General features: G+C 48.9%; 1 protein-coding gene across 2 annotated transcripts in view; it reads left to right on the plus strand.

Annotated features, from left to right (window-relative positions):
• The window catches only part of LOC138764083 (choline transporter-like protein 5), an 84806-nt gene extending 66127 nt beyond the window's left edge, over positions 1 to 18679 (plus strand). The window contains exons 16-22 of one of the 2 annotated variants that reach the window (XM_069939410.1): positions 135 to 229; positions 1959 to 2062; positions 2855 to 2928; positions 7819 to 7889; positions 14565 to 14653; positions 15314 to 15398; positions 18276 to 18679. In XM_069939410.1, the coding sequence (XP_069795511.1) occupies positions 135 to 229; positions 1959 to 2062; positions 2855 to 2928; positions 7819 to 7889; positions 14565 to 14653; positions 15314 to 15398; positions 18276 to 18385 (628 nt within the window). In that variant the 3' untranslated portion in view covers positions 18386 to 18679. Of the gene's footprint in view, positions 1 to 134; positions 230 to 1958; positions 2063 to 2854; positions 2929 to 7818; positions 7890 to 14564; positions 14654 to 15313; positions 15399 to 17176 lie in introns of both variants that reach the window. The other variant, XM_069939409.1, reaches the window with a different exon arrangement.
• The last annotated feature ends 1407 nt before the right edge of the window (positions 18680 to 20086 follow it).

The raw sequence follows: 20086 nt of genomic DNA on the forward strand, positions 1-20086 counted from the left end.
TGGGATTCTGTTGAGGTCTAGGCCAGAGTGATTGGTCGAGGCTGAACAGAGTGAGTGCTGGAGGGAATGGGGTGAGGAGACCTCGGCAGTGCCGGACGTGGAACGGTGATTGTGCATCTGACTGTGTGCTCCAGGTACCACACGGGTTCGCTGGCCCTCGGCTCACTGATCCTCGCCCTGGTCCAGATGATCAGAGTCGTTCTGGAGTATCTGGACAATAAACTGAAGGGTGAGTCGGGGATCGTTGTCCATCCAGCCCTCTCTCCCTGGACAGGTATCGGGGAAACACAGCTCCCCTCCCACGAGAGAGAGTCACTCGCTGAGAGACGTTTGGGAATATGGTCAGAATGTGAGGATCCCTTTCTCTCATGAAATTCTGGGAATGTGAAGCACCCTCCTCTTAATGTGAACACAGGACTTCTTCCCATTGTGAGGACCTGTAGGGGAGGGTCCCCTCCCACAGTGGGGACCTGTAGAGGAGGATTTCTCCTTTAGTGGGGACATAGTGAGCTCTCCTTGATGGAGGGCTTGGTGATGAGGTGGGAAATGGTTGTCAGTGATGAGGTGTAGTGGGTACGAGCCAAGAGTCCTCTGCCAGTGCCCTGTCGTTGGTCGTTCACCCCTCCAATCAATGACTACCATGAGGGTGGACTGTATCATGGACCTTGGGCAGTCGCTGATATCAGTTCACACCACCGAGAGATGTCTATCTGGGGAGGGGCTGCTGGGGAGGGGATTCAGAGCCAGCGATGGTGAAAGAATGATGAGCTATTTCCTGTTGACAGGATATACTGCAGCAACTCCCCGAGATCCCTGAGGCAGTACCTTCCAAATCCCCACCCCCACCAGCTGGAAGGAGCAGGGCAGCATGGACATGGAGTTCCCACCCCCGGATATTCTAATAAGTCACACCCCATCCTGTCTGGGAAACGTCTCCTCATTCCTTCATCATCACTATGTCCCCATCCTGGAACATCCTCACACAGTTGGGACATGAAGATTGGTCCTGACCTCACTGAGGGGGACACCCTCACACCAAGGATCAGTAAAGCAGCTCTCACCCCCTTCTTGGGGGCAGTTAAAATGCTGGCTCCGCCTGGGAAGCCCACATCCCAGAGTGAAAATGGAAGGATGGTGGACAAGTTGGAGGGACCCTCCAGAGAGCAAGGGCTGTCCCACTGCCCCGCTACCCTTGCAGGTAGATGGTGGGTTCAAAGATGACTCACAAGCCTCTTTCATGCAGTGAAGAAGCCCGACTACAGGAGGATATTCTCCACCCTTATGTTGGGAGACTGACCTCTACGAATGTGCCGTGGCCGGCTCCAAGATGCTGACTGCAATCCCTCTCAGGGAAGGATAATCCTCATGTGAATGTACAGCTGATGCAAGTGAATGGCTAGGGGTGGACTGATGACATGGCGATGAAGCTGTCAGTCCGTGACCCAATTCCCCCTCCTCTCTCTCTCTCTCTCTCACCCCTCTCCATGACCCCCTCAAGACAGGGGCGGCCGGTGGGGGCCATCAGGGGGCAGCCGGTGCAGGCTACGACAGCCTCACCAGCCGCTCTGGGCTTCGGGGCCACTCTTTGTGGCTGAAAACGCGGCAGAGCAATGGCCGTCTTCCCGACCTATAATCCCCCTCAGCTGGAGATGTTCTGGGAGCTCAGAGCGGTTCCAGCTGCGTGGGGGATTATGGGTCGAGAAGACGGCCATTGCTCTGCCACGTATTTTGATGGGTGGTGCCACGGCACCAGTCGCCCCACCTCCATTGGGTCCGGAGGGTGCTACGAGGTTCCACTCAACAAGAATGAGATGCTGGAGCAGCCTTTTAGGGCTGCTGTCTGGAAGGTAAGTTTATGTTTTCCTTCCATACTTATAGCCAGCCTCCAGGCAGAGGCCTGGCATGAAAGGGCTACAGACACATCACTCAACGATCATTGGTTCTGAATCCTTCTGCAGGGGCACAGAACCAGTTTGCCAAGTTCCTGCTGTGCTGTCTCAAGTGCTGCTTCTGGTGTTTGGAGAAATTCATCAAGCTTCTGAACAGAAACGCGTATATAATGGTGAGTCATGAGCGATTGGTGGCATTTCAGGGCTGACATGGTCACTTAACCAGCACTGACCACACCAGCTCGAGAAGCTCGAGGGGGGGATTATGCCCCAACCCCAGAATATAGACTCGGTTCACTCCCACTTCACACACAACACAAAGCCCAAATGCATAGGACTTTACTGAGGGAGGAGGTACTGAGGGAGGTGATACTGAGGGAGGAGGTACTGAGGGAGGAGGTACTGAGGGAGATGGTACTGAGGGAGGAGTACTGAGGGAGGTGATACTGAGGGAGCAGGTACTGAGGGAGGTGGTACTGAGGGAGGGGGGTACTGTGGGTGGTGTATTACTGAGAACCCTGCTCTGAGGAAGGCAGCGTCTGTAACCCCTGCACCACACAGCCTTAAATGAGATATTTTGCTGCTCTCTACATTACAACAGAGACCTCACCTACAACGTAGAGCTGTTTGAAGTTGCAAAGACTTGATGTCACGGCATAGAGGTGCAGCAGGTAGTGCTGCTGCCTCAAAGCCTAGAGACTGGGTTCTACCCCGACTTCTGGCACTGTCTGTGTGGAGGTTGCACGTTCTCCCTGTGATCCCGGTTCCATGCTCCCCAGACATGTGAGTCAGTGGGTTAATTGCCCCCAGTATATTGGTGAAGGGGAGAATATGGGACAGGTGATGGGAATATGGAGGGAATAGAGTGAGGTCAGTGTGAATTGGTGGGTGAGGATCAGCAGGGACGAAGGGCTTTTCTCTGCTATGCAACTGATCTCTATCAATGAATGTTCCTTCCATTGCAGATTGCCATATATGGTAAAAACTTCTGTACTTCGGCCAAGGAAGCTTTCTTTCTACTGATGAGGAATGTGGTGAGGTGAGATCTGGCACAAATTCCCACTCGACCTCCTGTCCTTGGGAACTGAAACACTTCCCTTTGGGAATGCTGTCACTTGGCACTGCAGGGGATGGAAACAGGAGGCCTCTCGGGATTTGACAGGGTGGTGAGATGTCCCATCAGACACGGGTGCACAGTTGTACGTCCAACCACAGTTCCACGAAGTCCTTATCCTGGGTACGAGCGGAAACGTGGCCCACAGGCAGGGCCTGGAGAGGAAGGACAAGGGAACCCCCAAGGAGAGAGCCAGTCCTTGGGGAAAGGCAGGACAAGGTACAGGGGAGAGGGGACTGGGAGATTCATTCCATGTGAATTGCTCACAGAGTCAGTGAGAAACAGAGAAAACAGCACAGAAACAGGCCATTCAGCTCTTCTGTTCCAAACTATTTTTTTGCCCAGTTCCACTGACCTACAGCCAATCCATAGACCTCCATACTTCTCCCATCCATGTACCTGTCCAAATTTTTCTTAAATGTGAAAACTTCATAATTTCAGCTAGAACATTTTGTTCACACTTACACCACTCTATGTGTGAAGAAGTTCCCCCTCATATTCCCCCTAAACTTTTCCCCTTTCACCCTTAACTCATGTCCTCTGGTTTGTATCTCACCGACCCTCAGTGGGAAAAGCCGACCTACATTAACTCTGTCTATACCCCTCATAATTTTAAATACCTTGATCAAATCTCCCCTCATTATTCCACACTCCAGGGAATAAATCTGTTTAACCTTTCCCTGTATAAGGGTATTAAAGGTTACGGAGAGAAGGCGGGGACGGGGTACTGAACTTTAAGATCAGCCATGATCTCGTTGAATGGTGGAGCAGGCTCGAAGGGTCGAATGACCTACTCCAGCTCCTATCTTCTATGTTTCTATGTAACTCAGTTCCTGAAGTCTGGGCAACATCCTAGTAAATCTTCTCTGCACTCTTTCCATCTTATTGATATCTTTCCTGTAGTTCGGTGACCAAAACTGCACACATTACTCCAAATTTGGTATCTCCGATATCTTGTACAATTTTACCATCACATCCCAACTTCAGGGAATTGTGTATCTATATTCCCAAATCCCTCTGTTTTACCGCACTCCTCAGTGCCTGACCATTCACTATGTACATCCTTCTTTGGTTGGTCTTTCAAAATTGCAACATCTCACATGTATCTGCATTAAATTCCATCTCCCATTTTGCAGTCCTCACCATGAACAGAGAGTGATTGAACGTTCTGAACTAACCTCCCATGTGGGATCTTGTCAAAGGTCCATGTAGACAACATCCACAGTCTTTCCTTCATCAACTTTCCTTGTAAACTCGTCGAAAAACTCTACAAGATTAATTAAACATGACCTACCACACACAAAGTCATGTTGACTATCCCTAATCAATCCTTGCCTATCCAAATATCCAAACTCTTAGAACACCTTCCAATAACTTATTCCTTCCATAATTTGCTGGATTATTTTTGGAGCCTTTTTTAAACAACAGAACAATGTGAGCTACCCTTCTAACCTCCTTCACCACACCCGTGGCTAAGGATATTTTAAATATTTCTGCCAGAACCCCTGCAGTTTCTACACCAGCTTCCTTCAAGATCTGAGGGAATATCTTGTCAGACCCTGGGGATTTATCCACCATTATTATTTGCTTTAAGATAGCGAGCACTCCCTCCCCTTTAATCTGTACAGGTTCCATGACCTCACTGCTTGTTTTCCTTACTTCCCACGACTCTGTGCCTGTTTCCTGAGTGAATAGTGATGAAAAAATATTTAAGATCTCCCCAATCTCTTCTGTCTCCATACAAAGCCGACCACTCTGACCTTCAGGGGGACCAATTTTCTCCCTTACTATCCTTTTGCTCTTAATCTACCTCTAGAAACCCTTAGGATTTTCCTTCACATTCTCTGCCAAAGCAACCTCGTGTCTTCTTTACCCTCCTGATTTCCTTCTTCAGGTTTTTCTTGCATTTTTTATTCTCTAGTACCTCATTTTCTCCATGTTCCCTTTACCTGTTATACACCTCTCTCTTCTTCCGATATCCCCAATATCCCTCCAAAACCAAGGTTCCCTCTGCCTGCTAAATTTGCCTTTAATCCTGACAGGAACATATAAACTTGTTCTCTCAAAATTTCACCTCTAAAGTCCTCCACTTTCCTCGCATATCCTTGACCGAAAACAACTTCTCCCAATCCACACATTCTAGATCCTTTCTCATTTCCTCAAAATTGACCTTTCTCCAATTTAGAATCTCAACCTGAGGCCCACACCCATCCTTCTCCATAATTAACGAAACTAATGGCATTATGATCAGTGGACCCAAAATGTTCCCCTACACCTACGTCTGTCACCTGTCCTGTCTCGTTCCCCAATAGGAGATCCAGTTTTGCACTCTCTCTAGTTGGAACCTCTATATATTGATTTAGAAAACTTTCCTGAACACATTTGACAAACTCCAAGCATCCAGCCCTTTTACAGTGTGGGAGTCCCAATCAACATGTGGAAAGTTAAAATCCCTGACTATCACAACTTTCTGCTTCTTTTATCGGTCTGCTACCTCTCTACAGATTTACTCTCCAATTCTCGTTGATTATTGGGGGGTCTATAATACAACCCCTCTGAGCACAGCTGTGTTATTTTCCCTGATGAGCAATGCCACTCCTTCCCCTTTCATCCCCCCTATTCGATCACGTCTCAGCCAACGGAAGCCCGGAACACTGAGCTGCCAGTCCTGCCCCTCCTGCAACAAGTTTCAATAATGCCCACAATGTCATAATTCCATGAGCCAATCCATGCTCTAAGCTCGTCTGCCTTTCCTACAACCCTCCCTGCATTGAGATAGCTGCACCTGAGAACATTTCCACACGTTCAACTCATCGACTTCTAATGGTACATGCAATTTTCACATCAACTTTTCCCTCCTCCACTCCTCTATCTGCTCTAGCACTCTGGTTCCCCTCCCCCTGCAAGTCTAGTTTAAACTTACCAGAGCAGTACTCGTAAACCTTCCTGCAAGGATATTAATCCCCCTCCAGTTCAGATGCAAACTGTCCCACCAGTGCAGACTGGTGTTCACTTCAAGAGGAATGGAATCTAAGAGCAGGGATGTGATGCTGAGGCTTTATAAGGCCCTGAAGAGACCTCATGTGGAGGATTGTGGGTAGTTTTGAGCTCTTCATTTCAGAAAGGATATGCTGACGTTCAGAGGAGGTTCACAAGGATGATTCTGGGAATGAAAAATCAATTTTATTGTTACAGTATCTGATTGCACAAGTAGAATCTAACGAAACATAACCAGATCTAACACATACAAACATTACATATACAAAAGGAGAGTTTGACGGCTCTTGGCCTGGACTCGTTGGAATTTAGGAGAATGAGGGGGGATTTCATTGAAACATTTTGAATGTTGAAAAGCGTGGAGAGAGTAGATGTTGAAAGGTTGTTTTCTCACTGTGGGAGAGTCTAGGACAAGAGGCCACAACTTCAGGATTGAAGGGCGTTTAGAACAGAGATGTGGAAGAATTTCTTCAGCCAGAGGGGGGTGAATCTGTGAAATTTTTTGTTGCCATGGGCCGTTGTGGAGGCTGGGTCATTGGGTGTATTCAAGGAAGAGATTGATAAATTCTTGAATAGTCAGGGTGTCAAAGGATATGGGGAGAAGGTCAGGCAGTGGGGCTGAGTGGAAAAAGAGATCAACTCATGATTCAAAGGCAGGGCAGACTCGATGGGATGAATGGCCTATTACTGCTCTTGTGTCTGATGGTCTTCTGTATTCTGTGTCCTGATACATGCAGGCTATATCCCTTCTTCCCCAGGCAATGATGGACTTGCACCCCAAGGTGCATTTGTTCATCAGTATTCCTTGGTGCTCGACCACTTACTGTTATTCACCAACCTTGATAGGACTTCCCAAAACACATCACTTTCCCAGCTGGGATCAAATTGCATCTGCCACCACTCTGCCAAAATTCCCATCGAATCCATATCCGGCTGTAAACTTTGCCCAACTTCCCCTCCACCCACACTGCCCAACATGTGTGACATCCACAGACATGCTAATCAAACTTCCTCACATCCGTCATTCTTATATACCACATACACAGGGTCCCAGCCCTGATCCCTATGCCACACCACTGATCCCGGACACTCCTCCTCTACCCTCTCACCAAGTCAGTTCTGGATTCGATGCCTCTGCATGCGTCAGATCCCCTGCACCTTCGCTTCTGCACCATGCACCAGATCTCCTTGCAGGACCTTGTCCAATATCTAAATCCCAGGTGAACTGTATCCACCCGCCCTGCCTTCATCGATCATAAACTACACAGAGGGTGCATTGTCAGCCGTATGTGTGGGTGGAGGCACTTGCCAGTGGGAATCATCCGCGGGAATCCTCTACAAAAGATGGATTAGTGAATGTAGAACATCCAGATGGAGGCCCAGGATGGAGCCAGAGCTTGCACCAGATTGTCACCAACAGGACAGGCACCAACGCTGTGCCCCTGCCCGTCGTCCTCATGTTTAAACAAATTCCATCTCACCCTTCCTACACCTGTAACCCCAACCAGTGAATTACCTTCCACACCATCCCATCACACACTCCCAGGGTCAGGCACAGAGTGAAGCTCCCTCCACACCGTCCCATCACACACTCCCAGGGTAAGACACAAAGAGAAGCTCCCTCCTCACCATCCCATCACACCCTCCTGGGGTCAGACACAGTGAAGCTTCCTCCACACCATCTCATCATACACTCACAGACCTGGAATACTTGGACAGTAGTCTGCACCTGGCTGTGGGATTGTTATGGTTTCGGAGATCTGTGGAACAGCACACTTCTGCTTTGATTCCTGAATCGAGTGTTTGATTTCCTTGCAGGGTTGCAGTACTGGATAAAGTGACAGACTTCCTGCTGTTTCTGGGCAAGCTTTTGATTGTTGGGGGTGTGGGTAAGTCCATATGTCACTGCAATCTCTCATTAATTCTCCTAAATCACATTAACCACATAGAATTCCTCAAATTCTCCTAGAAAGGCATTCCACGGTGTCAAGGACTGACACAGCACTGGAGGAGGCTGTATTAGACAGCATGAGTGCTTTGTAGAGCCTGCAGTCAGCCTCTACTCCCCACACACATTCCACTCTCCCACAATCACTCCAGTTCCCTAGTTCAACAAATAAACGAGGGTCGGGCAGCATCTGGGAAGAGGAATGGCCAGAAGGGGTTTGAGTTGAGACCCTTCTTCCCCTCCTCCGACTGGTTCCTGGTGAAACCGTTCCCTATCAGTGGATGACCCAGCATCTCTTGCCCCATCCCTCCCCTCACCTCTGCAACCCACTGTTCCTCCTGCAGCTGGAGTACCCCGAGCTCTGGCATAATTTCCCCGGCCCTCAGCAACTTCAACGTGCTCCTACCAACCCGCCTCTGTAACCAGCATTTCGTCATTTGCTTTAATGAGGCTCAGTTGCAGTGGGTCCAATGCAGGGCCTTGTGTACAAACAGCATTCAGACTCTGTACAGACTGTGTCCAAGCAGCATTCCGACTGTGTACAAGCAGCATTCTGACTGTGTACAAACAGCATTCCGACTGTGTACAAACAGCATACTGACTGTGTCCAAGCAGCATTCCGACTGTGTACAAACAACATTCTGACTGTGTACAAGCAGCATTCTGACTGTGTACAAACAGCATTCTGACTGTGTACAAGCAGCATTCTGACTGTGTACAAACAGCATTTTGACTGTGTACAAACAGCATTCCGACTGTGTACAAGCAGCATTCTGACTGTGTACAAACAGCATTCTGACTGTGTACAGACTGTGTACATACTGTACATACTGTGTACAAACTGCATTCTGACTGTGTACAAACAGCATTCTGACTGTGTACAAACAGTATTCTGACTGTGTACAGACTGTACATACTGTGTACAAACTGCATTCTGACTGTGTACATACAGCATTCCAACTGTGTACAAGCAGCATTCTGTGTGAGTACAGACTGTGTACAAGCAGCATTCTGACTGTGTACAATCAGCATTCTGACTGTGTACAGACTGTGTACATACTGTACATACTGTGTACAAACTGCATTCTGACTGTGTACAAACATCATTCCAACTGTGTACAAGCAGCATTCTGTTTGTGTACAGACTGCGTACAAGCAGCATTCTGACTGTGTACAAACAGCATTCTGATTGTGTACAGACTGTGTACAAACAGCATTCCAACTGTGTACAGACAGCATTCTGACTGTGTACAGACTGTGTATGAATTATACAAACTGTGAAAAGTGTATATAAGCTGTGTATGAAATATGTACAGACTGTGTATGAGTGTGTACAGTGTGTGGACTCTGTATGAACTATACAGACTGTGTATGGAGTGTGTACAGTGTGTGGACTCTGTATGAACTATACAGACTGTGTATGGAGTGTGTACAGTGTGTGGACACTGTATGAACTATACAGACTGTGTATGGAGTGTGTACAGTGTGTGGACTCTGAATGAACTATACAGACTGTGTATGGAGTGTGTACAGTGTGTGGACTCTGTATGAACTATACAGACTGTGTATGAGTGTGTACAGTGTGTGGACTCTGAATGAACTATACAGACTGTGTATGGAGTGTGTACAGTGTGTGGACTCTGTATGAACTATACAGACTGTGTATGGAGTGTGTACAGTGTGTGGACTGTGTATGAACTATACAGACTGTGTATGGAGTGTGTACAGTGTGTGGACTCTGTATGAACTATACAGACTGTGTATGGAGTGTGTACAGTGTGTGGACTCTGTATGAACTATACAGACTGTGTATGGAGTGTGTACAGTGTGTGGACTCTGTATGAACTATACAGACTGTGTATGGAGTGTGTACAGTGTGTGGACTCTGAATGAACTATACAGACTGTGTATGGAGTGTGTACAGTGTGTGGACTCTGTATGAACTATACAGACTGTGTATGGAGTGTGTACAGTGTGTGGACTCTGAATGAACTATACAGACTGTGTATGGAGTGTGTACAGTGTGTGGACTCTGTATGAACTATACAGACTGTGTATGGAGTGTGTACAGTGTGTGGACTCTGTATGAACTATACAGACTGTGTATGGAGTGTGTACAGTGTGTGGACTCTGTATGAACTATACAGACTGTGTATGGAGTGTGTACAGTGTGTGGACTCTGAATGAACTATACAGACTGTGTATGGAGTGTGTACAGTGTGTGGACTCTGTATGAACTATACAGACTGTGTATGGAGAGTGTACAGTGTGTGGACTCTGTATGAACTATACAGACTGTGTATGGAGTGTGTACAGTGTGTGGACTCTGTATGAACTATACAGACTGTGTATGGAGTGTGTACAGTGTGTGGACTCTGTATGAACTATACAGACTGTGTATGGAGTGTGTACAGTGTGTGGACTCTGTATGAACTATACAGACTGTGTATGGAGTGTGTACAGTGTGTGGACTCTGTATGAACTATACAGACTGTGTATGGAGTGTGTACAGTGTGTGGACTCTGTATGAACTATACAGACTGTGTATGGAGTATGTACAGTGTGTGGACTCTGTATGAACTATACAGACTGTGTATGGAGTGTGTACAGTGTGTGGACTCTGAATGAACTATACAGACTGTGTATGAGTGTGTACAGTGTGTGGACTCTGAATGAACTATACAGACTGTGTATGGAGTGTGTACAGTGTGTGGACTCTGAATGAACTATACAGACTGTGTATGGAGTGTGTACAGTGTGTGGACTCTGTATGAACTATACAGACTGTGTATGGAGTGTGTACAGTGTGTGGACTCTGTATGAACTATACAGACTGTGTATGGAGTGTGTACAGTGTGTGGACTCTGTATGAACTATACAGACTGTGTATGGAGTGTGTACAGTGTGTGGACTGTGTATGAACTATACAGACTGTGTATGGAGTGTGTACAGTGTGTGGACTCTGTATGAACTATACAGACTGTGTATGGAGTGTGTACAGTGTGTGGACTCGGAATGAACTATACAGCATGTGTATGGAGTGTGTACAGTGTGTGGACTCTGTATGAACTATACAGACTGTGTATGGAGTGTGTACAGTGTGTGGACTCTGTATGAACTATACAGACTGTGTATGGAGTGTGTACAGTGTGTGGACTGTGTATGAACTATACAGACTGTGTATGGAGTGTGTACAGTGTGTGGACTCTGTATGAACTATACAGACTGTGTATGGAGTGTGTACAGTGTGTGGACTCTGTATGAACTATACAGACTGTGTATGGAGTGTGTACAGTGTGTGGACTCTGAATGAACTATACAGACTGTGTATGGAGTGTGTACAGTGTGTGGACTCTGAATGAACTATACAGACTGTGTATGGAGTGTGTACAGTGTGTGGACTCTGTATGAACTATACAGACTGTGTATGGAGTGTGTACAGTGTGTGGACTCTGAATGAACTATACAGACTGTGTATGGAGTGTGTACAGTGTGTGGACTCTGTATGAACTATACAGACTGTGTATGGAGTGTGTACAGTGTGTGGACTCTGTATGAACTATACAGACTGTGTATGGAGTGTGTACAGTGTGTGGACACTGTATGAACTATACAGACTGTGTATGGAGTGTGTACAGTGTGTGGACTCTGAATGAACTATACAGACTGTGTATGGAGTGTGTACAGTGTGTGGACTCTGTATGAACTATACAGACTGTGTATGGAGTGTGTACAGTGTGTGGACTCTGTATGAACTATACAGACTGTGTATGGAGTGTGTACAGTGTGTGGACTCTGTATGAACTATACAGACTGTGTATGGAGTGTGTACAGTGTGTGGACTCTGTATGAACTATACAGACTGTGTATGGAGTGTGTACAGTGTGTGGACTCTGTATGAACTATACAGACTGTGTATGGAGTGTGTACAGTGTGTGGACTCTGTATGAACTATACAGACTGTGTATGGAGTGTGTACAGTGTGTGGACTCTGTATGAACTATACAGACTGTGTATGGAGTGTGTACAGTGTGTGGACTCTGTATGAACTATACAGACTGTGTATGGAGTGTGTACAGTGTGTGGACTCTGAATGAACTATACAGACTGTGTATGAGTGTGTACAGTGTGTGGACTCTGAATGAACTATACAGACTGTGTATGGAGTGTGTACAGTGTGTGGACTCTGAATGAACTATACAGACTGTGTATGGAGTGTGTACAGTGTGTGGACTCAGTATGAACTATACAGACTGTGTATGGAGTGTGTACAGTGTGTGGACTCTGTATGAACTATACAGACTGTGTATGGAGTGTGTACAGTGTGTGGACTCTGTATGAACTATACAGACTGTGTATGGAGTGTGTACAGTGTGTGGACTCTGTATGAACTATACAGACTGTGTATGGAGTGTGTACAGTGTGTGGACTCTGAATGAACTATACAGACTGTGTATGGAGTGTGTACAGTGTGTGGACTCTGTATGAACTATACAGACTGTGTATGAGTGTGTACAGTGTGTGGACTCTGAATGAACTATACAGACTGTGTATGGAGTGTGTACAGTGTGTGGACTCTGAATGAACTATACAGACTGTGTATGGAGTGTGTACAGTGTGTGGACTCTGTATGAACTATACAGACTGTGTATGGAGTGTGTACAGTGTGTGGACTCTGTATGAACTATACAGACTGTGTATGGAGTGTGTACAGTGTGTGGACTCTGTATGAACTATACAGACTGTGTATGGAGTGTGTACAGTGTGTGGACTCTGTATGAACTATACAGACTGTGTATGGAGTGTGTACAGTGTGTGGACTGTGTATGAACTATACAGACTGTGTATGGAGTGTGTACAGTGTGTGGACTCTGTATGAACTATACAGACTGTGTATGGAGTGTGTACAGTGTGTGGACTCTGAATGAACTATACAGACTGTGTATGGAGTGTGTACAGTGTGTGGACTCTGTATGAACTATACAGACTGTGTATGGAGTGTGTACAGTGTGTGGACTCTGTATGAACTATACAGACTGTGTATGGAGTGTGTACAGTGTGTGGACTGTGTATGAACTATACAGACTGTGTATGGAGTGTGTACAGTGTGTGGACTGTGTATGAACTATACAGACTGTGTATGGAGTGTGTACAGTGTGTGGACTGTGTATGAACTATACAGACTGTGTGTGGAGTGTGTACAGTGTGTGGACTCTGAATGAACTATACAGACTGTGTATGGAGTGTGTACAGTGTGTGGACTCAGAATGAACTATACAGACTGTGTATGGAGTGTGTACAGTGTGTGGACTCTGTATGAACTATACAGACTGTGTATGGAGTGTGTACAGTGTGTGGACTCCGAATGAACTATACAGACTGTGTATGGAGTGTGTACAGTGTGTGGACTCTGTATGAACTATACAGACTGTGTATGGAGTGTGTACAGTGTGTGGACTCTGTATGAACTATACAGACTGTGTATGGAGTGTGTACAGTGTGTGGACTCTGTATGAACTATACAGACTGTGTATGGAGTGTGTACAGTGTGTGGACTCTGAATGAACTATACAGACTGTGTATGGAGTGTGTACAGTGTGTGGACTCTGTATGAACTATACAGACTGTGTATGGAGTGTGTACAGTGTGTGGACTCTGTATGAACTATACAGACTGTGTATGGAGTGTGTACAGTGTGTGGACTCTGTATGAACTATACAGACTGTGTATGGAGTGTGTACAGTGTGTGGACTCTGAATGAACTATACAGACTGTGTATGGAGTGTGTACAGTGTGTGGACTCTGTATGAACTATACAGACTGTGTATGGAGTGTGTACAGTGTGTGGACTCTGTATGAACTATACAGACTGTGTATGGAGTGTGTACAGTGTGTGGACTCTGTATGAACTATACAGACTGTGTATGGAGTGTGTACAGTGTGTGGACTCTGTATGAACTATACAGACTGTGTATGGAGTGTGTACAGTGTGTGGACTCTGTATGAACTATACAGACTGTGTATGGAGTGTGTACAGTGTGTGGACTCTGTATGAACTATACAGACTGTGTATGGAGTGTGTACAGTGTGTGGACTCTGTATGAACTATACAGACTGTGTATGGAGTGTGTACAGTGTGTGGACTCTGTATGAACTATACAGACTGTGTATGGAGTGTGTACAGTGTGTGGACTCTGTATGAACTATACAGACTGTGTATGGAGTGTGTACAGTGTGTGGACTCTGTATGAACTATACAGACTGTGTATGGAGTGTGTACAGTGTGTGGACTCTGTATGAACTATACAGACTGTGTATGGAGTGTGTACAGTGTGTGGACTCTGTATGAACTATACAGACTGTGTATGGAGTGTGTACAGTGTGTGGACTCTGTATGAACTATACAGACTGTGTATGGAGTGTGTACAGTGTGTGGACTGTGTATGAACTATACAGACTGTGTATGGAGTGTGTACAGTGTGTGGACTCTGTATGAACTATACAGACTGTGTATGGAGTGTGCACAACCTACCTGCAAATCCATTGTTCCCACTGCAAACGTCTGTCAGGTACCGACCTTCCTTCCATTAACAGTTTACGTTTCCTCTGTTCACAGGAGTCCTGGCATTTTTCTTCTTCACACGCCGGATAACCATCGTGGCAGGGGAAGCACCGTCGTTGAACTATTACTGGGTCCCTCTGGCGGTTCGTACTTCGTGGACCAGCCCCCTTGTCCATCACGTCAGTGTAGGCGGGTAGAAACTGGACGTTATGGGGAGAGAGGCTGGGGTGAAGGAGTGACCTGACAGGGAGAGAGCATTCCTCCCATTGAGGGGAGAGTTCTCCACAGACCATGGTCAACATCTGAAACTCACTGCAGGGGAGGTGGAGGGTTCAGAGTTATTGACAGACAAGAACAGACCAAGTACTGAGGATAGGATCCTACTGCAGGGGAAATGGGACTGATGTTGATGGGCAGCAGGGACACGATGGGCCGAAGGGTTGGTTTCTGTGCTATATGACTCTGTAAACATAACTACAAGCAGCAAATGCCATAAACCTGCTATAGGGCTTGGGAGGCGGGACCAGGAGGTGCCCTTGCTTGCTCAGTGGCCAGTCAGAGCTCAGCCTCTGCCAGGATATCAGGGTCGAGGGAGAGAATAGCAGCCTCACCTCTATTGGTGGATCATGGTGTGTAACAGCGGCAGGGGGTCGGGGGCACCTTGGATGACCAGGTCGAGGAGGTGGTGGACCCAAGGGCTGGGAATTGGATTGGTGTTGATGTTGGGCCAACCGACGACTGAGGGTGGGCTTTCCGCTACTCCTGGTCCTACAGACCCTGACTGACTGTTCTCCTTCCCTCAGACAGTGATATTTGGCTCCTACTTGATTGCACACGGCTTCTTCAGTGTGTATGCAATGTGTGTGGACACTCTGTTCCTCTGCTTCTGTGAGTACACCTATAACCCTCGACAGATTACCTGGGGTCACACCTCTCTCCGGCCACTGGCCCGAGCCTGGGCACCCTGCCATCCCGAGCCCAGGCACCATGCTGTCCTGACCCCAGGCACTCTGTCAGCCCAACTCTGGGCACCCTGCTGTCCCGAGCCTGGGCGCCCTGCTCTCCCGAGCCTGGGCACATTGCCGTCCCGATCCCGGGCACCCTGCCTTCTGACGCTGGCACCCTGCCATCCCGACCCCGGGCACCCTGCCAGCCCTACCCTGGGCACACTCCCATTCTGACTCCGGGCGTACTAGTGGCCCTACCCCAGGCTGGGGGGGTTAAATTATTGAGGCTCAGCTGAGTGCTGGGCTGTGACTTACTCTGTCCTCATGAGGGTTGGGGGACGTGATTGTGGGGAGGGAGGTGCTTGTGGGGAGGGTGGCTGAAGCGCTGGGTAAATGACCTCCCCCAAAGGCACTGCACACACCAACTGGATGACGGCTGGATCACAGCTCCAACCCCAGGGTCAATGGGCTTCCCTGGAGACTGTCCCCCAAGTCCTTCCAACACCACTGATCCTCCCCAAACACTGATCCCCTTGACCCCCTGTCCCAATGACCCCCTAATCTTCTGACCCACTGAACCCCCCCCCCCTTAACCCACCAGGCACCTCCCTGCTGACCAACTGCCCCTCTGACTGATCATGGACCCTCTGGTTGCCCCCCCCACCCCCTCCCCGGGCCCTCTCTGCCAGCTGTGGCTGTGACTGAGGAACACCTGCTGGCATTGTGTCCTGACACCTGTAGTCCTCGAGGAGCTGCCAGGCAGTGGGGGTCTCTGTGGGTCAGTCTCCTCTTCCCGATGGGTGGAGGTGTGACCCCCACCCACCTTATGCTCGGCCCTGACCCCTTCAGTAACACTGCCTGCCCTCCTTTACTGTTGTTTTGTGCAAGGAGTTCGTTTCAAATCTGCCGACTAAATCCTTCCAATGCTTATCTCTGGTCACCCCCCTCCTCATTTCGCCATCTCTCTTTCAATTTTATTTTATTTCGTTGCACCCCCCCCTTCCCTTCCCCCTCATGCAATTCCTGCTCTCCCCCTCTCCCACCCTCCTCCCCTTTCTCCCTTTCCTCCCCATCCCATCCATCTTCCTCACCCCCCCTCTTCCCTCCCTCTCTGTCCACCCTCCTCGCCCCTCCCCTCTTAGCTCTCTCTCCTCTTTCCCACCATTCTCCTTGTTCTGCTATTTCTCCTCCCCACCTCTCCCACCCTTTCACTCTTTCCCCTCCTCCGGCTCCCATCTCTCTCCCTTTGTCTCTGCCATTACTCCCCTCCAATCTCGTCCAATCTCTACCCTCCCCACCTTCCACCTTATCGCCTCTTCCTCCTCTCTCCCTCATCCCCTCCTTTCCCCTCATCTCTTTCCCCCCACTCTCACACTCCTCTCCCCCTATCTCTCCCCTTTCCCCCTCTTTCTGCTTCTATCTTTTCCCTCCCCACCTCGTATCTCCCTTCATCTCTTCCCTTGCTATCTTCTCCCTCCTTTCTCCCCTTCCTCTCTCCTCCTTCTTCTTCCCCTCCCTCTCTCTCCCCTCCTGTTTCTCCCTCCTCTCCCCATCTTCCTCTCCCCCTCTTTTCTCTCTCCCCTTCTATCTCTCCTCCTCCTATCCCACCTCCTCCTATCCCACCTCCTATCTCCTCACCTCGACCCCTTCCTCTCTCTCCCCCACCCTATCTCTTCCACTCTCGCCCCTTCTCTTGCCGCCCTGCTGCTGCCTCCCAAGGTGAAGACCTGGAACGGAACGATGGCTCAGTGAGCAAGCCCTACTTCATGTCTCCGGACCTGCACCGCATCCTGTGCCGCCAGGAGCAGACCGTGCGGAAAGCCAATGGATAGCACCTGCTGCAGCCCCTGTGCCCGCCCATCCATCCCCTGCCCCCTGAGGAAGCTCCAGTGTAGCACGGGAGGGGAACACAGGGGGGTGGGGAGAAGGGCACGGTCGCTTCTCCGGACAACCACATGTGGGATTGTAGGTCCGTGCTGTCCCAGTACTGAGGTGAGGGTGGGACTCCTGGCTGTGGTCCCGCAAAGGAGATGCAGTGTCCGTGATGTTCTAAGGCCACAGGGCGGGACGGTGGGGAACCAAGGGGTCTGCACCTGCTTCCAACATCCCAGCGTCCTCATACACCAGTCAAGACAGTGAGGCTCCAGTGCATTAGGTGGGTGCAGATACTTGGAGCATTCAGGGCTGTGAGTGGGAGCAGGAACTGGAACATCCCAGCAAGGATAGATGGATCTCGAGAACACACATATCCCATCTCCAACCACAACACACATCATTATACAAGTACCCCCTCATTCACTCCATGAACATTCACCCCTCCTGACAATCCCCCCCCACAACACCCCACCTCCCCCTCCAGTCTCTCTGATGTTCTTCACTGGTCTACAGGGTTGTTTCAATAACATTGAATGGCTAAGAAAGTTGTGAGTCTGGCAGCAGGGAACCTGCGTTATCAGTTTTACACAATTTCCATGTGACGTCGAAGGAGGCCATTCGACCCATCAAGTCTTTACTACATCACAAAGCAATCCCATCCCCTCAGAAGGATACCCTCTGTCACCCATTCTCCCCAAATTCCCATCACCTCCCCCCCACAGATCTGTGGGATGTGGGAGGGAATCAAGCCCCCCTGGGGAGAAACCCATGTTGTCACAGGGAGAGCGTGCAGACACCACACAGGCAACACAGGAGGTCGAGATCGTAACCGTGGTGGGGAGGGTGGGTGAGCAGTCAAGATACGCTGAGGAACGCAGTTGGGGTACGCTGAGAAACGCAGTGTAAACTGTGTGGGAGTCACCCCTGTACGTCCTGTCCGCAGTGGAAGACTTGGAAAGGAACGACGGCTCGGAGGAAAGGCCATACTTCATGAGCAAGACCCTGATGAAGATTCTGAGAAAGACGAACTGGGAGAAGGAAGAGGGTCACTAACCTGGAGCTTCTCCACAGTCACATAGCACCGGCAATGTCAAGCAGTGGTTCTCATACCATTCCTTAACCCTTAATGTACTCAAGTCACGCATAAACAAACATCTGTACGTGGAGAGACTTTGGGAAGTCTTGGAGCAAGGCGCAGGTCCTATTTTGTCGGCTATGCAAGAGGGTACTGATGGTTGCAGTGCTGTCCGCACTGGCTCCAGAAAAATGCCCCAGAGTATTGTCTTCAGTTCAGTGGTGCCATGAGAGGGGTCTGTCCAAGACAGATCTGTCCGAGGCGAGGGGAGGGGGGTCTGTCCAAGGAGGGGTTCTGTCCGGGGGGTGGGGTCCTGTCCAAGACGCATGTTTCTCGATGGGGGTCATCTGAGATGGGGGTATCTGAGATGCGGAGTGACTGACTGAGACGGGAGGTGTCTGAGATGGGGGGGGCGTCTGACTGACACGGGGGTTCTGGCTGAGGGGGGTGTCTGAGACAGGGGGTCTGGCTGAGACCGGGGAGGGGTCTGAGTGAGATGGGGGTGTCTGAGACATGTTTGTCTGGGAGGAGAGTACAACGTTTCACCACTGCTGCCATTCTGATGATGTCCTTCTGGCCTGGGCTCTGCGGGGAATGGGGGTGAGTTTCAGGACACCCCCTCCCTCTGTGTGGGTGGGGGGGAACATTTTTACTATTTTCCTTAAATCTTACAGGCATATTCAGCCCATCGAGTCCATGGCAACTTTGACAGCATTCCATTCCTCCATGTATTTTATTCTGCATCTTTCCCTCCAGCCGCCCTTCCAGATTCTCCCTCACCTCAGCTTCTCCCCCCACCCCAGATTCTCATCCCCACCCCAGATCCTCCCCCACCCCAGATCTTCCCCCTCACCCACACACGTGTGGGACATGGGAGTTAGCTGGAGCCCCTATTGGAAACCCACACAGTTATGGTGAGAACATGCAAACTCCACACAGTCAGCACTAGAGATGGGGATTGAACCCAATGCAGTCACAGCGACAACATGCAATCTTCACACAGATAGCGCCTTTGAAGGGGATCAAACCCATGTCCCTGGAGCTGGGAGACAGTGGCAGTACCCACTGTTCCACAATGCCATGTGGTCCTCGTGATCGCTGGCTGGGACATCATCCTGTAACCAGGGAGCAGCAGGACTAGGAGAAGTCCGCTAGACAGGGTGATGATGTTGGGGAATATGGAGCACACCCTTAGAGGGGGCAGTCCGCTCTCCTCCCCTTCCAACAGGCTGTGATTGAAGGTTCATTGCACTCTTGTCTCTGCGTCAGTCACTGGCCCCACGCCATGTGGTGTTGGAACAAATCACCTGCATGACTATTGGAAACTTCAAACTCTTAACACATGCCTTCTGCTGTGCAGATATGGGGCAGGTTTGCTGTAAATTCTTCGCGTGATTAACTGGAAAATGTTTGGTATTCGATGCCTTGTGTTGTCAGAAACGTTCCTTCCTGCCCAATTTTAATCAACAGCATCGAAATATTTGCATTTAATAAAAGTTTTTAAGTAGTTTGACGGTTGCTTGAGGAGACAAACATTAACTTGAGCACGACTGCTTCAGGCAGGAACTGGCCTTGATGGCCAGCAAAGAAACAGGCCATTCAGTCATTGAGCAAGTGCTGACCATTGGTCACTCACCTATACCAACTACACTATACTATTCTCCAACCTGGAGAGGTGT

Source organism: Narcine bancroftii, chromosome 5 (genome assembly GCF_036971445.1).
Source record: "Narcine bancroftii isolate sNarBan1 chromosome 5, sNarBan1.hap1, whole genome shotgun sequence".
In the NCBI taxonomy this organism is placed as follows: domain Eukaryota; kingdom Metazoa; phylum Chordata; class Chondrichthyes; order Torpediniformes; family Narcinidae; genus Narcine; species Narcine bancroftii.